Source organism: Anomaloglossus baeobatrachus, chromosome 5, assembly GCF_048569485.1.
Source record: "Anomaloglossus baeobatrachus isolate aAnoBae1 chromosome 5, aAnoBae1.hap1, whole genome shotgun sequence".
Lineage (NCBI taxonomy): Eukaryota > Metazoa > Chordata > Amphibia > Anura > Aromobatidae > Anomaloglossus > Anomaloglossus baeobatrachus.
The window spans coordinates 53,486,021-53,508,566 of NC_134357.1; the positions used below are offsets into that span (position 1 = coordinate 53,486,021).

General features: G+C 42.2%; 1 protein-coding gene across 2 annotated transcripts in view; it reads left to right on the forward strand.

Moving 5' to 3' along the window:
• CPXM2 (carboxypeptidase X, M14 family member 2) overlaps positions 1 to 22,546 on the forward strand; it is a 136,976-nt gene that overhangs the window by 109,174 nt on the left and 5,256 nt on the right. For both annotated transcript variants that reach the window (XR_012754215.1, XM_075348511.1), the window contains exons 12-14: positions 2,586 to 2,883; positions 9,880 to 10,019; positions 11,886 to 11,985. Coding sequence is in view for 1 of the 2 variants with exons in the window: in XM_075348511.1 (XP_075204626.1) it covers positions 2,586 to 2,883; positions 9,880 to 10,019; positions 11,886 to 11,985 (538 nt within the window). In the remaining variant the exon portion in view is untranslated. The remainder of the gene's footprint in view (positions 1 to 2,585; positions 2,884 to 9,879; positions 10,020 to 11,885; positions 11,986 to 22,546) is intronic.

A 22,546-nucleotide genomic window follows, 5' to 3' on the forward strand; every position in this document is an offset into this window, starting at 1 on the left:
GTTGGGGCGGTAGAGCACGGCACAGCCTATTACAATACAACCAGGCCATTGCCTCCTTAGCAGAGTTGGACATCTGGACTTTTTCTAACGCATCCACTCTGAGGTATGTATCTGCCGGATACATCATGGAGTATGATATTTGTTTTGCCCGTCATCTCCTTTTATTATCCAGGAATTGAGTTCTCCTCCTCTGCTCTGCACTTCTGCAAAGAAATCCAGGTATATGGACATCGAGGAACCGTTAATGTTTGATGGTCTCTTGCTGTACACAAAATCAGATCTTCTATCTCTGAAGCGAAGTAGCATCATTATGATGGAACGAGGTGTGGTGCCAGGTGGTCTTCGGCAACTGGGCACTCTATGTACACGCTCTATGGCAAAGAAGGGGGATAGAGAGCCCTTGCCAAACTTATCCACCAACCAGGATTGAAAATATATAATCAGGTCATGACTCTCAACTAGAGATGAGTGAACGTTTGAAAGTTCGGTTCGGAGGGCACAGTTGAACCTTAGATAAGGTTTGGTTTGTGATCTGGACATGACCCGAACCTCAATGGAAGTTAGTAATTGGGTAGTTCGTGTCTCCACCGACATACATCCAGCCATAAGCAGAACACTTCTGGGGGAGGATGGATGAGGTTTTTCAATTTCTTTTTTTTTGTGTGTGTGCACATTACATCTGATCACTTTGATTTTACCCACCAGTGTGAGCCGTTCAAACACTGCAAGTGTGCACAGGGCTGAGCATCACTCATACCCAAGCACAGCGATGCTCGTTTCAGTGGTTTTCACTTGACGCGCCCCACGGGGTCTGGGAATTACTCGTCACTGGGCCGGTGTAGGGGGTTGGGATGTCACAGCAGCCAGGCCCGTGACCCCGGCGGTGTCAATAAAGATGGACGAAAGGAGTATTTACAGGGGAAAAGAGTTTATATTCGTGACGCCACCTGTGGTTTGCAGGTAGTGTAGGAGCCGCCGCTGCGGGAGGTATCCTCTGAGGCTTATGGTAGCCCAGCTCGGATGGTACTGCTTTTAACAGGCAGAGCTCAGGCCGTGGGGATGATGAGAGCAGTAGTCTCTGATGGTGGCGGGGCAGGAGGACGACGACGCCGGCAGTGCAGTGATGGGATGACACAGGGATTGCAGTCGAAGTTCTTTACTCACTGAGATGTCACCACCTTTGGAGTAAGGAGATCCGCTGTCATGGTCTCCAGCCGATCCCGGATAGTTCGGAGGTCAAGGCCGGTGTTCCGTCTGTGTGTCCCTTCTATTGGTAATCCCTCCACCCCAGCATCTGGTCAGTGGAATGGGCCACGGGCACTTGCCGTGCTCCCCGCGAGCTTTGGGATCCCCTTTTTTCCTAAGAATCTGGGCCTAGCCGCTCTAGCTCCAAGCTATGGGTCCCTTGTTCTTTCGTGTCCTCTCTCCCTTGTCTGCTGTTGTCTGTCCGCAGGACCAGGCTCGACTTCTTTGTGTGTTGTTGCCAATTACTTCCCCAGACAGCGCTCCGCCTCACGGGTTTCCGAACTAATAGCCAGGAGGTCCCATATCTCCTGATGGCCACCCTCCTGCACCTACCCTAGCCCAGTCCTGGTGGGAGAGCAGCTAACTGTGTGTTGTATGAATTGTGGTGTGCATCGGTGAATGACCCCCGTCTTACCTGGGATGAATACTACACCTCAGCTGAGGTTCAGTACCCTGTGGCGCCTGAAGCTTCAGGGGCGCCACACAATCATAACTCGTTCGAAACCGAACTTTGTGTTTTTTTAGTCTGTGTTCAAACCCGAATCTCGAACATCGATCACACCTCGAACTTCAGATTCGCTCATCCTTACTCTCAACCCTCTCCGACACCCCCACAATATGTAGACCTTTCAGTGTTCCCTGGTGTACAGGTCATCTGGTTTGTTGAAAAGCATATTAATATTTTGCTTATGAATCTTAAGATCCTTCTGTAAATATGGAACTTGGTTTTCCACATCACCCAATCTTATATCCACCTCCGCCATTCTTGAATTAGATTTGTGGATATCTTGTCTGCGACTGCTAAACATGGCCGTCAGGACTAGAGATGATCAAACCTTTAGAAGTTCGGATCGCCAGAGACATTCAAACCTTAAAAAAGTTTGGTTTTTGACCCTGACTTGATCAGAACCTCAATGGAAGTCAGTAATTGGGCATTTTGTGGCTCCACCATAAGCAGAACAATTCCAGAGGAAGGTGGACGGGGATATTCAAATTATTTTGTTTTTTGTTTGGTGCACACTACATCCGATCACGCTGGTGTTACCCCCAGTGTGAACCAATCAAACATTGCACACGTCTCGCACTGGGCTGAGCACCGAGCGTACCTGAGCACAGCGATGCTCGCTTTTTTGGAAGTCGGTTTCCCAACCCCAACCTCGAACCTCAGGTTCACTCATCTCTAGTCAGGAGACGCCCCACTTGTTTTATTTTTATATTTTTTTTTACTTCTAGAATCCGTACACTGTTTCTCTTCACATTGTCAGGATATCTGATAACTTATTGAAAAATGTGTTTATGGAACGCTTTGGTATTATAATTACTGTTGTTTATGCCTATAGGTTGCTATAGAAACTCGGGCCCTAATTACATGGATGGAAAAGATCCCTTTTGTTCTGGGTGGAAACCTGCAAGGAGGAGAGCTGGTGGTGTCTTATCCATTTGACATGGTGCGCTCGCTATGGAAGACCCAAGAATATACGGGAACCCCCGATGACCATGTGTTTCGCTGGCTGGCGTACTCTTATGCTTCTACCCATCGGCATATGACTGACTCCAGTCGAAGGGCATGCCACACTGAGGATTTTAACAAGGAGGAAGGAACTGTGAATGGAGCCTCTTGGCATACAGTGGCGGGAAGTACGTTATTCTTATTTTGAGATATGTGTTGATTTTTTTAAAACATAATGGTCTTAAACAGTGTAGGGTCTATGGGTTATTTCTCCCCTCATTCCATTGTGATCTTGTTGATACTTCATTGACCATTAGTCAAGAGGTGATCAATTTGTGGTACTCAAGACCAGAGTCCAGATCAGTGGTACCTGGTTGCTAGACAAGAGGCCCACAAATCTTTTACCTTCTAATGTCCTTGGCATGGCATTTGATTTGTCAAGGCAGGCGCAACGTCATCTATGGTGTACAGATGATGACGTGCCAACCCTGGCTAATCAAAAGCTGCATTTGGGATACTGACAGGTAAGAGATTCGTGGGACTCCCATCGAGCTGCCAGGCACCTCTGATATGGACGCTGAACCGGAGTCCTGTAAATAAATTTACTCTTTCAAATGGCCACGAGTTACATTGATAGTATTGGTCATGTCTCTAACCCACAAGGGTTACAAAACAATATATGCCATATACGTGTCACACTAGATACAGGGAAGTACCAAGAAAATGACGAAAGGGAATGGAAGGGAAACCCTGCATTTAAGGAAGGGAGAGAACGTGAATCCTGAACACACCTTCCATTGGCCCCTGGGGTCTTTCACAACCATAGAATGGGTCTGCACCTATGCGCCGATCCAGATACCTGATCCTAATCCTAGAGCTGGGCCCTAGATAGGGAATGGTTGGGATGAGCTCTTTGTCAACCCTACTAAACACTAAAGAAGACACACGGACTACACACACATGGGGAAAGCGCCTGAACAACCTATCTCCAGACACCTCAGGAAGAAGTTCAGCAAAGAACAGCAACAATTCTCCAGATGAGTGCAAGTCCCCTGCTTGCATCAAGAGCTTGTGAAGGAACTGAATATTACCAGCACAAGTTCAGGGAAAACGAGAGTATTTAAACCCAAGGGGAAAGACAGATGATTAGGATATGAAGGGAAGAGGAGCTACGCAGGGTCCTAGAGGGAACAGAATGAAAACCCAGCTGAGGAGATACCTAGTACACTGAATATTGACAGCAGGAATAATAGAAGTCAGGGAGCATTTTGCGCAGCCATACGCTGTGACCTTCTATAGCCGGACACCACAGGACCGTCTGTCACCCATGACAGGCCCGTGACATTACGAGTGCACAATTCCATGATTTATTTAGTGAGACCGGATATGGAGATATGAAATCCTAGTACACTTTGGATGAGAGATTTGACATTTTTCTAGTGTTTTTGTACTGTACACATTTGTCATTATGACATCATTTCTACAAAACCAGGCATAAGATATCTTTACTTTTTGTTGATGTATTAGAGTCATATGAAAAAGTTTGGGCACCCCTATTAATGTTAACCTTTTTTCTTTGTAACAATTTGTGTTTTTGCAACAGCTATTTCAGTTTCATATATCTAATAACTGATGAACTGAGTAATATTTCTGGATTGAAATGAGGTTTATTGTACTAACAGAAAATGTGCAATCCGCATTTAAACAAAATTTGACCGGTGCAAAAGTATGGGCACCTCAACATAAAAGTGGCATTAATATTTTGTAGATCCTCCTTTTGCAAAAATAACAGCCTCTAGTCGCTTCCTGTAGCTTTTAATGAGTTCCTGGATCCTGGATGAAGGTAGATTTGACCATTCCTGTTTACAAAACAATTCCAGTTCAGTTAAGTTTGATGGTCGCCGAGCATGGACAGCCGCTTCACATCATCCCACAGATTTTCAATGATATTCAGGTCTGGGGACTGGGATGGCCATTCCAGAACATTGTAATTGTTCCTCTGCATGAATGCCTGAGTAGATTTGGAGCGGTATTTTGGATCATTGTCTTGCTGAAATATCAATCCCCTGCGTAACTTGAACTTCGTCACTGATTCTTGCACATTATTGTCAAGAATCTGCTGATACTGAGTTGATTCCATGCGACCCTCAACTTTAACAAGATTCCCGGTGCCGGCATTGGCCACACAGCCCCAAAGCATGATGGAACCTCCACCAAATTTTACTGTGGGTAGCAAGTGCTTTTCTTAGAATGCCGTGTTTTTTTGCCTCCATGCATAACGCCTTTTTGTATGACCAAACAACTCAATCTTTGTTTCATCAGTCCACAGGACCTTCTTCCAAAATGTAACTGGCTTGTCCAAATGTGCTTTTGCATACCTCAGGCGACTCTGTGGCGTGCTTGCAGAAATGGCTTCTTTCGCATCACTCTCCCATACAGCTTCTCCTTGTGCAACGTGCGCTGTATTGTTGACCGATGCACATTGACACCATCTGCAGCAAGATGATGCTGCAGGTCTTTGGAGGTGGTCTGTGGATTGTCCTTGACTGTTCTCACCATTCTTCTTCTCTGCCTTTCTGACATTTTTCTTGGCCTGCCACTTCTGGGCTTAACAAGAACTGTACCTGTGTTCTTCCATTTCCTTACTATGTTCCTCACAGTGGAAACTGACAGTTTAAATCTCTGAGACAATTTTTTGTATCTTTCCCCTGAACAACTATGTTGAATAATCTTTGTTTTCAGATCATTTGAGAGTTGTTTTGAGGAGCCCATGATGCCACTCTTCATAGGAGATTCAAATAGGAGAATAACTTGCAAGTGGCCACCTTAAATACCTTTCCTCGTGATTGGATACACCTGCCTATGAAGTTCAAAGCTCAATGAGGTTACAAAACCAATTTAGTGCTTTAGTAAGTCAGTAAAAAGTACCAGTTAGGAGTGTTCAAATCAAGAATTTGATAAGGGTGCCCATACTTTTGCACTGGTCAAATTTTGTTTAAATGAGGATTGCACATTTGCTGTTATTACAATAAACCTCATTTCAATCCAGTAATATTACTCAGTCCATCAGTTATTAGATACATGAAACTGAAATAGCTGTTGCAAAAACCCAAATTGTTATAAAGAAAAAAGGTTAACATTAATAGGGGTGCCTAAACTTTTTCATATGACTGTATCATAAAAAAAAATCAGGTTATTTTTAGCAATTTATGGTACCTTTTGGCAAAATTTTGGAAAACTATTAGCCAATATTAAATCTGTAGCCTGCTTTTAGTAGTGTTTTCAGATGGCCAATGTTTCCATGATCACTAATTTTATGGCAAATAGCTAGGATATGTAAAAAAATGATGGCTGTTCTGTATCAACTAGTGAGGTAGTTTCTTGGCATCCATGTTTCAGATCAGAGCTATTGAGCAAAACCGACACATGATGACAAGGTGGACATTCATTTCAGGTATCTACAGTATGAAAGATCATTAATAAAATAAGAAATATTACAGGTATAGGCTCGCTCACCAACCACCTGAATACTCTAGCGGTGTGCCCAGCTTGAGTCAGTCTATAAGGCTAGGCAATGTGTTTTTAGAGTTTTGCACCAGAGAGATAGAGTAGTGGAGCCAGCGCTGGAAACGGGATCGAGTAATACTGATTAGCAGATGTTGAAGCTCCTGGATAATGAGAAGACTATGCTGTCTTCAGTCTTTTTCCTACAACTCAACCCTCTTTCCACCCTTTGCAAAGTAAAGTGCAACACAGGCCCATATTCTAAATATGGAAACACACTGACGTAAGTTCTCACGGTTCCACTTTGCAGAGCATTTTAAATGTGGAATGCTTTTGTCATGGCTCCACTGTGCGGAGCATTTTGCATTTGAAAATGCTCTGCTATGTGTTTTGTGTACAGGTGTCTTTCAGCACTAGGGTCCACGCTGGTTTTGGGAGGTGTCTTCATAGATGCGCCTGATTCCTTTGCCAATCGTACTTCCTGTTTGCTCAGTGTTCTCTTGGCTCCTGTGGGGTGTGAGTGTTCTGATCTTGGCTTCTGACCTTGGACCTCTTCCTGACCATGTCTTTGTCTGCTCCCTGAACCTTATACGTTACATCCTGACTTCTGACCGTGGACCTCTTCCTGACCACGTCGCTGTCTGCTCCCTGAACCTTATACGTTACCAACCCGGCTTCTGACCTCGGACCTCTTCGTGGCCACGTTTTTGTCTGCTCCCTGAACCTTATACATTACCTTCCGACTGCTGACTCGGACCTCTTCCTGACCACATCTCTGTCTGCTCCCTGAACCTTATACATTACCTGCCGGCTTCTGACCTCGGACATCTTCCTGACCACGTCTCTGTATGCTCCCTGAACCTTATACGTTACCTCCCAGTTTCTGACCTTGGACCTCTTCCTGACCATGTCTCTGCTCCCTGAATCTTATACGTTACCTCCTGTCTTATGATCCTGACTTGACTGCTTACTATTCTATTCATACTGCTTATAGTGTCTAGCATCACATAAGTACAGCACTAATGATGTAGAAAATAAAACAATGTTATGGGTCTATGTGATTAATAGCATATAGTATGGAGGAGACACATGCTGGAAGCGACTGAAGTGTCTAAAAACAACAATCATCCAACACGCCTTGATCTTAATTTAGTTATTTTATTAGTTTTACTCTAATTTCTCTTAGCAGATGATTACTATTAATGTCCGAAGTTTCCATTTTCATGCTTTCTGGGACATCTCCCAGTTAATGGGTGGTTTATAGACAGCAGGACTCATAGTAAATGAATTCCAAACTGTACAATGAGGAATAAACAAAAGAAACAAAGGAAGACAAAGAAATGCTGTAGTTTACGGGACCACCTGGCGAGTCAATGAAATTAGTTACATTCTAGAATCCAGGCAAAGAACCGACAAAATGGAAATTTCCCTCCATAAATCTGATTCCCATGTAATGGTGGTGTAAATAGCCGTTATTATTACAAACATGTGGACTGCAACAAAGACGTAATAAAATGCCAACAATTGGACTGGGTTGAATTAGACATCATCTGCAATACATGTGTTTACGAAATTTCTCCAGAATTGTGAAAGAAGTTGGCAAAATGCTTCAAACTTGCAACAGTTCCGCTTTCTAGTGAACCCCCGATAGTATATTGTAGCATTTTGGTGAACCTGCGCCCTACAACAGGGGGTCGATTTGGCCATTTACAGTATCCTGCATTTTTCGGATGGATTTGAAGTAACATTGATGGGGAATGTGATTATATTTGTATGATCATCATGTTCTCGACGCCATCATTATACAAGCTGACGATCATTTTGCTCGTTCATTGTGTGAAATGATCTTTTACATAGCGCAAAAGATTATCGTTCTCGGTGGTCCATGGTCAGGTGTAAACATGACAGGCACTGTCGAGAACCATGTGTAAACAGGCTATCGAATGACCATTGATGGGTTAAGGTGTATCAATCACCGTCTGTTTGTTGATGCTGTCAAGCTTTCTGTAAATAGTATTGTGTTGATTTGGGTTGTATAAGGGGCATCTGTGGTTCACACTGTGGTAGACTGATTAGGCATTATGTTTGATACTGTTATACTGGACAATATTGTAGAGGTATTATGCCTGGTACTCTTATTTTGGGAAGTGTTAAAAAGGCATTATGCCGGGTAGTGTTATAGAGGTATTATGCCTGGTACTGTTATTTTGGGCACTGTTATAAAGGCATTATGCCTAGTACTGTTATTTTGGGCACTGTTATAAAGGCATTCTGTTGGATACTGTTATTTTGGGCACTGTTATAAAGGCATTATACCTGTTATTGTTATTTTAGGCACTGTTATAGAGGCATTATAGATGGTACTGTTATTTTGGGCACTGTTATAGAAGTGTTATGCCTGGTACTGTTATTTTGGACACTGTTATAAAGGCATTATGCTGGGTATTTTCATATTCGGCACTGTTATAGAGGCATTATACCTGTTATTGTTATTTTGGGCATTGTTATAGAGGCATTATGCCTGGTACTGTTATTTTGAGCACTGTTATGGAGACAGTATGCCTGGTATTGTTATTTTGGGCACTGTTATAAAGGCATTATGCTGGGTACTATTATATTGGGTAGGATTATAGAGGCATTATGCTTGGTACTGTTATTTTGGGCACTGTTATAGAGGCATTATGTCTGGTACTATTATTTTGGGCAGTGATGTAGAAGTATTATGCCTGGTACTGTTATTTTGAGCACTGGTATAAAAGTATTATGCCTGGTGCTGTTACATTGGGCATTGTTATACAGGCATTATGTTGGATATTGTTATATTGGGCATGGTTATAGAGGCATTATGCTGGGTACTGTTATTTTGGGCACTGTTATAGAGGCATTATGTCTGGTACTATTATTTTGGGCACTGATGTAGAAGTATTATGCCTGGTACTGTTATTTTGAGCACTGGTATAAAAGTATTATGCCTGGTGCTGTTATATTGGGCATTGTTATACAGGCATTATGTTGGATATTGTTATATTGGGCATGGTTATAGAGGCATTATGCTGGGTACTGTTATTTTGGGCACTGTTATAGAGGCATTATGTCTGGTACTATTATTTTGGGCACTGATGTAGAAGTATTATGCCTGGTACTGTTATTTTGAGCACTGGTATAAAAGTATTATGCCTGGTGCTGTTACATTGGGCATTGTTATACAGGCATTATGTTGGATATTGTTATATTGGGCATGGTTATAGATGCATTATGTTGGGTACTGTTATTTTGGGCACTGTTATAGAGGCATTATTCCTACTATTGTTGCATTGCACAATGTGTTGCACTCCACTCTTGCTAAAATGCCTTACTTAGAAGAATAATGTGGCCCATGCTGCCTTGTGTTTTTATATTATAGCTGCTATTTAGCATGTAATTTTTCTATAAATTACAGTGGATGGTATATTATAGTAATCCCTATGTCACGTTGGTTTGGAAAATTAGTTTTTTTTATAGAGGGAACACCAAGAGAATTGCCATTTTGCAGGTCTTTAGCAAGGTTTTACTAAAGGTTCGTCTTCAATTTTAGCAATTTATTTTTCAAAAATGGTCCTTTTTTTAAATAATTAACATATATCCTCTTTATATTGTAGGACACTATATTACATGACCAATTATTGTATTTTTATTATTAGGTATAAATGATTTTAGCTACTTACATACTAACTGCTTTGAGATCTCCATATATTTGGACTGTGACAAATACCCGCATACAAGTGACCTGGCAGAACAGTGGGAAAATAACAGAGAATCCTTGATTGTCTTCATGGAGCAGGTTAGTGTCTTGTCCTATATAAGTCCTCACATTTTAGAATCTATCTTTAAGATCTATATATATAGATCTTAATTGGGGTCAATACATTGACCCAAATTATTGATTATTTTTTCGTTTTTTGTTTTTTTTCTGTTTTCTCTGGGGTACTTTGCTCCAATTTATGAAAATAATGCATATTAAGTGATGAGACAAACTAACAGATTCCTTTGTTTGTGTGCATATTGTTTTGCCATTTTTGTGCTTTATTAGGTCAAATATCTCACAACCCTTCCATTAGGATTTAAAATGTCACATAAAAGTCTTTAATTGCACAAAAAAAATAGATATTTTTGTACTTTAGACTTTTAGGGTACTGGAGTAAAATTTTGCAAAATTTCAAAAAGTCATGAATGATGAATTATGTGAAAACTTCTGGATAATGAAAAGCGTGGCCACACTGTCGAGCACAGCAACAAGAAAGAAGCACAACTGAAAAAAATAGCTAAAAAATAAATTTAGCAAAAAATAAAAATGACTAAAAACCAGACTAACATTAAAAAATATATAAAGGTGCAGAAAGAATGATGACACAGGGCCAGTATTTATAAGAAATATAATTAAAAGGAACCTGTCAGGTGCAATATGCACCCAGAACCACGAGCAGTTCTGGGTGCATATTGCTAATCCCTGCCTAACCGTCCCTGTATACACTAACATAGATGAAGATATCTTTAGAAAAAGTATTTCTAAAGACCCTTTATGATATGCTAATGAAGCCAGGGACTAGTCACAAGGTCATTATATCCCTCGTCTAGTCCGCTCTCTTAGCATGTTAGCATGCCCACAGGGGTATGCTAACATGCTATTCAATGCAGCATCATCAGCGGTGCAGCGCGTACCTGTGTTCGCTGTAGCGGCTTCTGAATGCCGGGCACTTCCAGTCATGCGCAGTAGACCTCTCTGAAGTCGGGATCCGTACACCCAGCTTCATACTGCGCATGACTGGAAGTTCCCAGCAATCAGAAGCGCGGTCACAGTGAACACAGGTACGCGCTGCACCGCTGATGATGCTGCATTGAATAGCATGTTAGTACACCCCTGTGGGTGTATTAACATGCTAAGAGGGTAGACTAGTCAGGGGATATAACATCGCAGTGCTCAGGTACACTCGGTGCTCAGCCCAGTGCGAGCCGCTTGCAGTGTTTGAACGGCTCACACTGGGAGTAATTGGATGTAGTGTGCAACTGTTAAGGGGGGCATAATTTAGGGTGAGGCAATTCAAGTTATGCATCCACATCTTAAACCCGTCTACATTCCAAATCATGAGTCATGTGTCAATTATCACGCATGCTATTCATCCACACAGATCAGAGATGACCACGGATCTGGGTAGGAAATATGACTGGTTTAATTACGGAAGTTCAGATACATTTAAAGAAATCAGTCGCATAGAAGCCAAGAATACATAACACTTCTCCTATTGGGTAAACGGCAAAAAGAGCTTATTCTGACACTACATGGGGAGAGAAGTTGCATGAGGGCTTGGACAGGAGTTAGGGTCACGATGGCGACTCAGACCTTGCTACTGTCAAGCGTATCTCTGGGCTAAGGACCCCAGTCTGAAGGTTAGCCTAGGTGTCCCTGTCCAGTCATCTCATCCCCATGGCAGTGGATACCTAAGCTGCAATACCCTGCACTTGAGGTAAGAGACATTGCTATATCATTAGAACTATACTACATTTGTAATTGTAGGTATTTGCTAATATTATTATTACACCTACTACATATTGGGATAAGATCTTGGAGATGAGAATAAGCCTTTAAATTGGTTCAGTAATTAAAATACGTAGAAAATAAAACTAATAATTTCTTTTTTTTTTTTTTTAGGTTCACCGTGGAATTAAAGGAATTGTGAAAGACATATATGGACGTGGGATAGGAAATGCAATAATATCCGTGGAAGGCATCAATCATGATATACGAACAGGTCAGTCATTTACAGAGTTTGTAGCGTGTGACTGGGACACATTTCCTGGAAGAAAGAAATGGTAGTGATAGGGACCTACATATTGACGACTTAGATCACTACCGAGATTTGCATTTTATTGGTCACCAATACGATATATGTTCAGGCCTGTCCAGTATGGGCCACAGAAATAGGACACATCAGACTGATTTTTAGTCAACCTATAAGGCTTCCTGTTGGCTGGTATTATGTTTCCTTGTGATTTCTTACCCATGACTCCAGTGCTGGCCCATATTCTGAAGGTCAACTTTAGACAATCCAAGGAAAATCATACGGTATGTGGCACGCCTTGGTGTCTGGTGCCATCAACTGGCTCCTGCATTGGCACGGTATCTCCTTGGAGATGCTGCTAGGAGTCCTAACATTTATTTGGATTACTCTTCGTTGCCATGTCTGTGTATAGAAAGTTTAAATCCTGCTGCCAACCCTGGCCTCCAGTTGTACCTACGCCATAGATATATAGTAGACATACCCCTATTATATAGAAATTTTCCGATCTCTCTCTCCCATTCCGACTTCCTTATCCGTGCCCCTTGCACTAGCTGAACATCCCCGTTTCCAAGCTACACCTATTAATATTTGCTAGGATACACAACTGTATCCCTGTTATGCCTGTGCTGGCACGTGAAAGCATTTCTTACAGCTTATTACCCTTCCGACCTTCAGGACTCCCGGGACCTGGAGTTACAACTTCTCTGGAAATATCTCACATTTTAATGACTTTGCCTTATGGAAAGCTAAATTCATCTTTCCTCCCCCCGCCTGTACCCTACCTCTGGCACAGACGGCTTCCTTTATAGCACACTTGAAGACCCTTTTGTTGCATAGTAAGACTGACATAGCAATGCTGTAATACATTCCTTTCGTTGATTGATGTCCGTAAAAAGCTTTCTATATCAAGGAAAGGAGAAGATGCAAGAACAAAAAGGCACGTGAGATATTTACATAAAGAACAAACCATGAAGGTTCCTTCCGATCTGTTTTTATAAGGTGACTCCACATTATTGAGATCACTTGTTCTGGCAAGAGGGAAGCATGGTCACCTCCTAACACTCACCGAAGTCTGATCCCTGCACTCCCTATGTACTCAGTGAGATGTGATACCGAGAGGTTACTTCCAGGATACAGTGGGCCACAAACAAGGAACGACACCAGGCTAGGTTTAACTGCAAACTCTTTAAACCCCGGTAAGGGAAACAGAAGTTGAACCTCAATATTTGATGTGAGTATAGACATCAATAAATGCACAAACACCTGATTACCAAACCAGGATCAGCATGCTGGGCCAGATACCGATTGCATTAGGACAGGAATTAGCAGGAACAATTTACCTAGCCAGGAACTTCTGAAAGCACTAGTAGGCGTAAATCATTGGGTGTATTAAGGAGCTGTCCCTGGACCAGCACACCAATTAACAATCTTAACAGAAACTCTAATTCCCCGCCCTTGCCCCACACATAAAAGCAAAACAGTAAAGTACCCCATGGTTATACACCTGCTAGCAGAGATACACAAATAGTAACATTCAGTACTGTAGCGGTATATAATAGACCTGGTCTGGCGCCAAACCACTACTGTGTAAGTGTGCACACTTGTCCGCAAAAACAAAAAGATATAGGGCCAGGCCTGAGCTCAGGACTCACTGTTACACCGTATTTATCCAGGAAGGGGCATCTGCTCCGTGTCCATCTCCGCAACAGTTCTCTATGGCATGGCAATCACAGGGACCGATCACTTTGGGGCTTCACTCCATAGCAGTTCTCTCTGACACCAACAATCACGGGGACAGTTCTCAGGATCAAATCACAGTCTCAAAAGGAAGGCCTCAGATGCAGATCAGCTTCAATCACAGTTTTGCCTCTCCCTGGCAACAGTCTATGAACATAGGCACTTAGCTGCGTGGCCTTTCTTCACACAGCAATCAGCAGGCTGTCTCCAGCAGTCCAGGGATTATAAACCATCGCAGGTAGAAGCAGCCACAACACTTCAGGGTCTCTCTCAATCTGCCTCCCTCTCTCATTCCCACTTCCTGAGTCCTTATCCTCACAGAATCCTCCTCTAGGACTGGTATTTCCCTTGCCATATCTTTAAACTCGTCAAGAGTTGAATATTGACTAAAAGGGCCACTTAATATAGTGGTTAATGTGGTCTCCTAAAAAGAGCCACTCCTTGGCTAGGTCCTTCCTTGAGGGATATCTGGCTATTTTCCTTGTCGAGACTCCTAACAGAGGCTCCACGGATCTTTTTGATTTGCATACTTCCCATTGGGCAATGAAGCTAGGATTTCACTGTGTTGAGCGCCTTCGCTGGCTGCCGGCAGTGTTTTCTCTGCCTGGTCTCCCCGAGATAATTGATTGTTTTGTCCTGCTGGTCCTCTAGAATTAAGCAAATATCCCTGACACCCCTCTGGTGGACAGGAGGAGACACTGCAGCTGAAGTATTTGCTATATCAGCACTCTCACAGAGAGACCTAGCTAAAATTACAGAGAGGCATTACAGCACACCCTTGAAGAGACGTTGAGGGGGGGGGGGGACTGTGATTCAATTCTGGTACAATTTTAAAACCTTTCTGACTCCCTAACTTGGTAATTTCTGCCATCCAAACAACAGCCTGTTTGTATCATTCGGCCTTCGGGAGTGCTATATTCCCCCCCCCCCATAAAGTGGGGCAGGAAGCTAGGTCACTCTTATCTCATAGATGAGCGTGTTTGTTGTAGTATATATATATTAGGGTGACAATGTGTTCTAGAGAAAAAATAAAAATTAGTTTTATTCAATGTCCAACCTCCTATAATTGTTACACATAATGATCTGTACTATTCTTTAAAAAATTATTTCTTTTGGCTGTGTTAAAAAGGTGGATCAATGTCAGCCCTTGATCACTTAATAGCCATTAAAATAGGTAGTTGTAATATAGAGCAGCAATAAGGCCCCTCCACTGCTTGAAACTCTCTCCAATTTACTTATTTGTAATTTGTAAGGAATATTTAATATTATTAATATTAGCTTATATTTGCTGACTCACAAGTAAACTTGCCAGATTACAGACAACATTCAGTATTATCACTGTTTTAGGTAAGTCGAATCTCTAAATATTTAGGCAGCAGCCTACACCACTTCCACTCTGTATTTTACTGTCTAATTACATTTTTGCCTGAAATTTATTTACTTTAAAGTAAAATAGTGATTTGCAAGCGTTGATGATTGATATTAGGGTGATTTGTAACAGCAAGGGATGAGCGAATCCCTGTGTATTCATCTTCAACTGCATTCGGCCACTGTCCAACCCGGACCGGAAGAAAATGGAGTATGCGCAGTAGCTTAAAGATATCAGTTTCAGCAGAAACTGTTCCGCTGAACCAAGCCAGTACTGCAGTGCTTCTGATTTGCAACTGATAGAAATGACACTTCAGAGATGGAGGATGAGGAAGAGGGGTGCAGGACCTGGTGTAGAAGGTAGAGGAATCCCTGATGGAACTAGGACCTGCATATCTAGATGTTGGTAGCTTGTCTGCTGTCCCAGACTACAACTCAGTTCTGACCTCCACAAGATTCACCCAGTGTGCCGTCAGGAAATTTTAGCTTCCCTGGCCAGAAGTACTTGTCCACATGTCAGTGGTTAAGTGGACCTGCTCAGTAACTGCACTGGTCAGGGCATGGGTGATGTAATGGGACATGTGCTTTTGTAAAGTGGGGAGAAATAGTGATGGCTGGGGACTGAATACTGAGGGACAGCCGCCGCCATCAGGATGTGGACAGCCTCAGTATCCACAAACCTAAACATCAACCTTTCAAGGGCAAACAGTCTGGAAATGTGGCCTTTTATTGCTTTTGGCATGTACAGTTAGGTCCAGAAATATTTGGACAGTGACACAATTTTCGCGAGTTGGGCTCTGCATGCCACCACATTGGATTTGAAATGAAACCTCTACAACAGAATTCAAGTGCAGATTGTAACGTTTAATTTGAAGGTTTGAACAAAAATATCTGATAGAAATTGTAGGAATTGTACACATTTCTTTACAAACACTCCACATTTTAGGAGGTCAAACGTAATTGGACAAATAAACCAAACCCAAACAAAATATTTTTATTTTCAATAATTTGTTGCGAATCCTTTGGAGGCAATCACTGCCTTAAGTCTGGAACCCATGGACATCACCAAACGCTGGGTTTCCTCCTTCTTAATGCTTTGCCAGGCCTTTACAGCCGCAGCCTTCAGGTCTTGCTTGTTTGTGGGTCTTTCCGTCTTAAGTCTGGATTTGAGCAAGTGAAATGCATGCTCAATTGGGTTAAGATCTGGTGATTGACTTGGCCATTGCAGAATGTTCCACTTTTTTGCACTCATGAACTCCTGGGTAGCTTTGGCTGTATGCTTGGGGTCATTGTCCATCTGTACTATGAAGTGCCGTCCGATCAACTTTGCGGCATTTGGCTGAATCTGGGCTGAAAGTATATCCCGGTACACTTCAGAATTCATCCGGCTACTCTTGTCTGCTGTTATGTCATCAATAAACACAAGTGACCCAGTGCCATTGAAAGCCATGCATGCCCATGCCATCACGTTGCCTCCACCATGTTTTACAGAGGATGTGGTGTGCCTTGGATCATGTGCCGTTCCCTTTCTTCTCCAAACTTTTTTCTTCCCATCATTCTGGTACAGGTTGATCTTTGTCTCATCTGTCCATAGAATACTTTTCCAGAACTGAGCTGGCTTCATGAGGTGTTTTTCAGCAAATTTAACTCTGGCCTGTCTATTTTTGGAATTGATGAATGGTTTGCATCTAGATGTGAACCCTTTGTATTTACTTTCATGGAGTCTTCTCTTTACTGTTGACTTAGAGACAGATACACCTACTTCACTGAGAGTGTTCTGGACTTCAGTTGAGGTTGTCAACGGGTTCTTCTTCACCAAAGAAAGTATGCGGCGATCATCCACCACTGTTGTCATCCGTGGATGCCCAGGCCTTTTTGAGTTCCCAAGCTCACCAGTCAATTCCTTTTTTCTCAGAATGTACCCGACTGTTGATTTTGCTACTCCAAGCATGTCTGCTATCTCTCTGATGGATTTTTTCTTTTTTTTCAGCCTCAGGATGTTCTGCTTCACCTCAATTGAGAGTTCCTTAGACCGCATGTTGTCTGGTCACAGCAACAGCTTCCAAATGCAAAACCACACACCTGTAATCAACCCCAGACCTTTTAACTACTTCATTGATTACAGGTTAACGAGGGAGACGCCTTCAGAGTTAATTGCAGCCCTTAGAGTCCCTTGTCCAATTACTTTTGGTCCCTTGAAAAAGAGGAGGCTATACATTACAGAGCTATGATTCCTAAACCCTTTCTCCGATTTGGATATGAAAACTCTCATATTGCAGCTGGGAGTGTGCACTTTCAGCCCATATTATATATATAATTGTATTTCTGAACATGTTTTTGTAAACAGCTAAAATAACAAAACTTGTGTCACTGTCCAAATATTTCTGGCCCTGACTGTAGGTAGGCGGATGTGTATTTACGCTTGCGTTACAAGTCCCAACCCTTGGCCTGGGATCTGGCCACGTGTGAGTGCTCTGGGGAAAAGTTGCCCACTTCTCCCTCTTGCCAACTCCTCCCACTCTTCCTGCCTGTTGTGGTGCTGCAGTCCCCTCCCGCTCTGCACTGCTGTGCTCACTCGGCATACCACTTTGCCAAATTGGGTCAGTGACTTCATCATCCACCACCTCATCTTCCACTTCCGCACTCTGGTCCTCTTCTTGACATGATAACTTAATACGACTTTTTGGCAACTGTGTCTCATCATCATTAACCTCTTGAGACATGTATTGCTGTTTCCCACCTTTTGGTTTCCTCTAACCGTGGCTGCTCAAATATTTGACCGTCACAGAGCACAATGTTCTCATGTCCCTCTTGAAACAGGCAAGGTAAGAGGCCAAAATAGGTCATAAATGGAAAGGTAAAGACTAAAGACCTCCTCGGAGAGTCCAAGAGTGGGGTCACTTGTCTCCTGAGACTCGCCATGGTAGGAGGAAGGAGGATCAGGATGAGCGTTATGTGGTCCAGACCCTTAGCTAGTGACACTGGCCATGTGGAAGTCAGGGTGGTGCTGGGAAACAGACTTGAGGCATTATGTGTCATCCAACCTACAACTTGCTCACACTGTTCTGGCTTCAACAGTTGTGTCCTGCGAGGTTGGAAACAAGCTAGGTCTAAATGATGCATGTTTTTGTGTAGCCTCCTGCAGCAGGCCCAGTTTGCCTTGGCCCACTGCCATTGTCTCTGCGTACATCCCATCAGTGGGACATCCACATCCTCATTCCTTACAGCACACCTTGCACATTTTCAATTATATACACAACTAAGAGCGACATTATTAGACTCTAGAATCTATTTAATTAGTCCTGAAAAGGACAGTTGGTTGTATGTAGCAGCAGCAAAGTCTGTAAGGCTAAGATCCCTGTCTACATGCCTCTTGTACACAATCCCTTCTCCAGCAGCTTGAGCTAAACTAATTGCAGCTAAGAGCGATATTGTTAGAGAACATAATAGATTTGAATTAACCCTAGAACGCGCAACCATAGAAATCTACCTTAGAAAACAAGTGACCTAGCAGGCCTGCGAGGCCCCAGGTATGCGTTCTAGTGCTAACCATGAAAAGGTCTTTAGGGTTAATGCAACAGTAGCTAGGAAAGGCAATTATCACTGCCTAGATGGCTCTATCCCTTTTCCACCAGCAGCAGCAAGGTCTGTATGGCTAGAATTCCTCCACTCTAGTACACTATACCTTCTGCAGCAGCTTCCCCTAAACTAACTGCAGCTAAGAGCGGTATTATTAAAGAATAGATAGATTTCAATTAGCCCTGAAAAGGACTTTTGATTTAATATAACAGCTGCAAGGAATATAAGGCAATTATCACTAACTAGATGCCTCTAATACACTATCCCTTCTCCCCCAGCTCTCCCTACACTAATTGCAGCTAAGATCGGTATTATTACGGAATAGAATAAATTTGAATTAGCCCTGAAAATAACTTTCGGGTTAACGTAGCAGCAGCAAGGTCTGTAAGGCTAGAATCCCAGCTACATACAGTACCATTAATACACTATCCCTTCTCCAGCAGCATGCCCTACACTAAATGCACGTAAAAGCTGTATTATTAAAGAATAGATATATATTTTTTTACGTAACAACAAGGTCTGTAAGGCTAAAATCCCTACCTACATGCCTCTAATACACGAACTCTACTCCAGAAGCTAACTCTACACTAATTGCAGACTAAAGGCCCTGTCACACACAGAGATAAATCTGCGGCAGATCTGTGGTTGCAGTGAAATTGTGGACAATCAGTGCCAGGTTTGTGGCTGTGTACAAATGGAACAATATGTCCATGATTTCACTGCAACCACAGATCTGCCAAAGATTTATCTCTGTGTGTGACGGGGCCTTGAGAGCGGTATTAGTATAGAATTCAATCTTTTTGAATATTTGAATTAGAACTGAAAAGTTGGTTTAATGTTGCACCAACAGGTATTGTAGCATTATAAGACATTGTCTCTTCTCCAGCAGAAACTCTTCCTACATTAAATGCAACTAAGAGCGGTATTATTAGAGAATAGAATAGATTTTTTATGTACCAGCTCAAAGGTCTGCAATGCTAAAATCCCTGCCTACATGCCTCTCATACACTATCCCAACTTTAGACACTTGCCCTACACTAATTGCAAACTAAAAGTGCTACTAGTATACAATCTATTTAAATTAGCCCTGAAAAGGACTGTTGGTTTAATGTTGCACGAGCAGGTACTATGATGCTATAATACTCTGTCCCTTCTCCAACAGAAACTCTCCCTACACTATTCCCAGGTACAGTCCGCAGAGCATGGTATCACCAGGTCTTATATTGACCCTATGACACTATGCAGCCAACATGGCTACGGATTGGCAGGTAATCCCTGCATGATTTAGTGGGGGAAAAAGGCCACGAAACATGTGGAACAGGTATTTGAGCATGGTGCCCGAGTAGCAGAATACTCAATCGAGTATCAAGCTTCTCGAGCACACCAAAGGCCGATCGAGTACCGAGCAGTGCTGCGCACGGTCGCCCATCACTAGCCCCTAAAAGAACTAATGAGAACTTAGGATTCTTATTGAGTAATGGCTTCTTTTGAAACAACCAATGTGATATAAATCCTGTCTGGGTGACTTACTATAGTTCTGGTAGAACAAAGTGATTGAGCCCGTTGAAATCCAACAGTCTGACCCTTTGTGCTGTCGGGAGACCGTCACGAAAGCCCCAAACACATTAGTTGATTGATCTGCCCACAGGTTTGGCCAACATTCATTTACTTGTAACATAAGCTCCTCTCCACAATGTAGAATATGTGCATGTCATTAAATTGATGTCTCCATTCACGGTAATGCACCAGGCACCTATGGAGCTGAGGATTCAGTGTATATTTCCCTATGTAATTAACAGTTCAGTAATTATAAGTGTACAGTATTACTGGGACTAGCTTCAGCCACCACATGCTGAGTGTATCCGCTGCCAGGATTAATTTAACCCTCCCACGCTTGCTTCTGGTTTTTCTTTTCTACATAGATAAGTTGTGAAGCATGATCTCATTCAGAGACCTAAAAAAGAAATCTGTAGATTCCATCTTTCCATTCCCGGATCTGTCTGTTTTAGAGTTTTTTGTAATTGGGCTTTTTCACAGTATTGAACATATCACTAATATTCAAAGTAAATATATTTCAAAATGTTCAATTGACATTAATTTTTCATATTTCGGTAACAACCCATCCAATCCACACACGCAAAGAAATCAAACCATAGATGTCCATAAAATAAGTAATGTGTAATAATGAGAAATGACATAGGGAAAAGTATTGAACACGTTACGGAAATTTATTTAATACTTCATACCAAAGGCTTTGTTGGTGATGACTCCTCCTGTATGGAGTAATAAGTGGCATGCATTACTCAGGTGTGATTTTGGTCCATTCTTCCACACATGCACACTTCACATCCTGAAGGTTCAGTGGGCTCCTTCTATGAACTCTGAGCTTTAGATCTTTCCATACATTTTCTATTGGATTCAGGTCTGGTGATCGGCTCGGCCATTCTAGCAGATTTAATTTCTTTATCTGAAACCAATTGCAGTTTCCTTGGTTGTGTGCTTGAGAATTATTGTCTTGTTGAAATGTACACCCTCATTTCATCTTTCTCATCCTGGTTAGTGTTATTTCTCTGAAAGGGAACCTGTAAAAAGGTTTTTCCCTTATGAGCTGCGGCCACCACCAGTGAGCTCTTATATACAATATTCCAGAATGCCATATACAAGAGTCAGGCCTCTCTGTATAACGTAAAGAAGACCTTTCTAATACTCACCTAGGGGACAGTCCGGTCAAATGGGATTCGCTGCTCTTGGTCTGGCGCCTCCTTCATCTTGTGCGATAGCCGTCCTCCTGCCCAGTCTCGTGTGCATGACCTGTCCTGAGTCATTCACAGAGAGACCTATATTGCGCTGCAGCACATGCGCCCTTTGATCTGCCCGGCTGAGGGCAGAGCAAAGTACTGTAATGTGCAGGTGTGAGAGAAGGTCAAGAACCGCCGGCGCATGCACACTACAGTACATGCGCCAGAGAGCAATGGAAACCTCTCTGTGAATGACACAGGACATATCATAAACATGGGGTTGAGAAGGAAAAAAGCAATCGCACAAGGTGTAGGATGCTCCGGACCGAGAGCAGCGATGGCCATTGGATCAGACTGCCCCCTGGGTGAGTATAATAAAGGTGTTTTTTACTTTCATGCAGAGTGGCCTGAGCTCTTATATACAGTATTCTGTAATACTTTATATAAGGGCTCACTGGTGGTGGCCGCAGTTTATAAGAGAAAAACATGGTGACAGATTCCCTTTCAAGGCTATCCATGGGATTAATAGTAAACTAACAGTATTACTACTGTAATACTAGCTTTACAGAATATTGTATAGGGGATCAAGTAATAAAATGTTCAAGTCCCCTAAGGTGACTGGTAAAAGAAATCAGAAAACATTTAAAAATATTTAGAAAAAAAAATAATATATATATATATATCAAAAATGTATGTATATGTGTATATATATATATATATATATATATATATATATATATATGTGTATGTATATATATATATATATACATATATATATATATATATATATATATATATATATATATATATATATATATATATATATGTACAGTTAGGTCCAGAAATATTTGGACAGTGACACAAGTTTTGTTATTTTAGCTGTTTACAAAAACATGTTCAGAAATACAATTATATATATAATATGGGCTGAAAGTGCACACTCCCAGCTGCAATATGAGAGTTTTCACATCCAAATCGGAGAAAGGGTTTAGGAATCATAGCTCTGTAATGCATAGCCTCCTCTTTTTCAAGGGACCAAAAGTAATTGGACAAGGGACTCTAAGGGCTGCAATTAACTCTGAAGGCGTCTCCCTCGTTAACCTGTAATC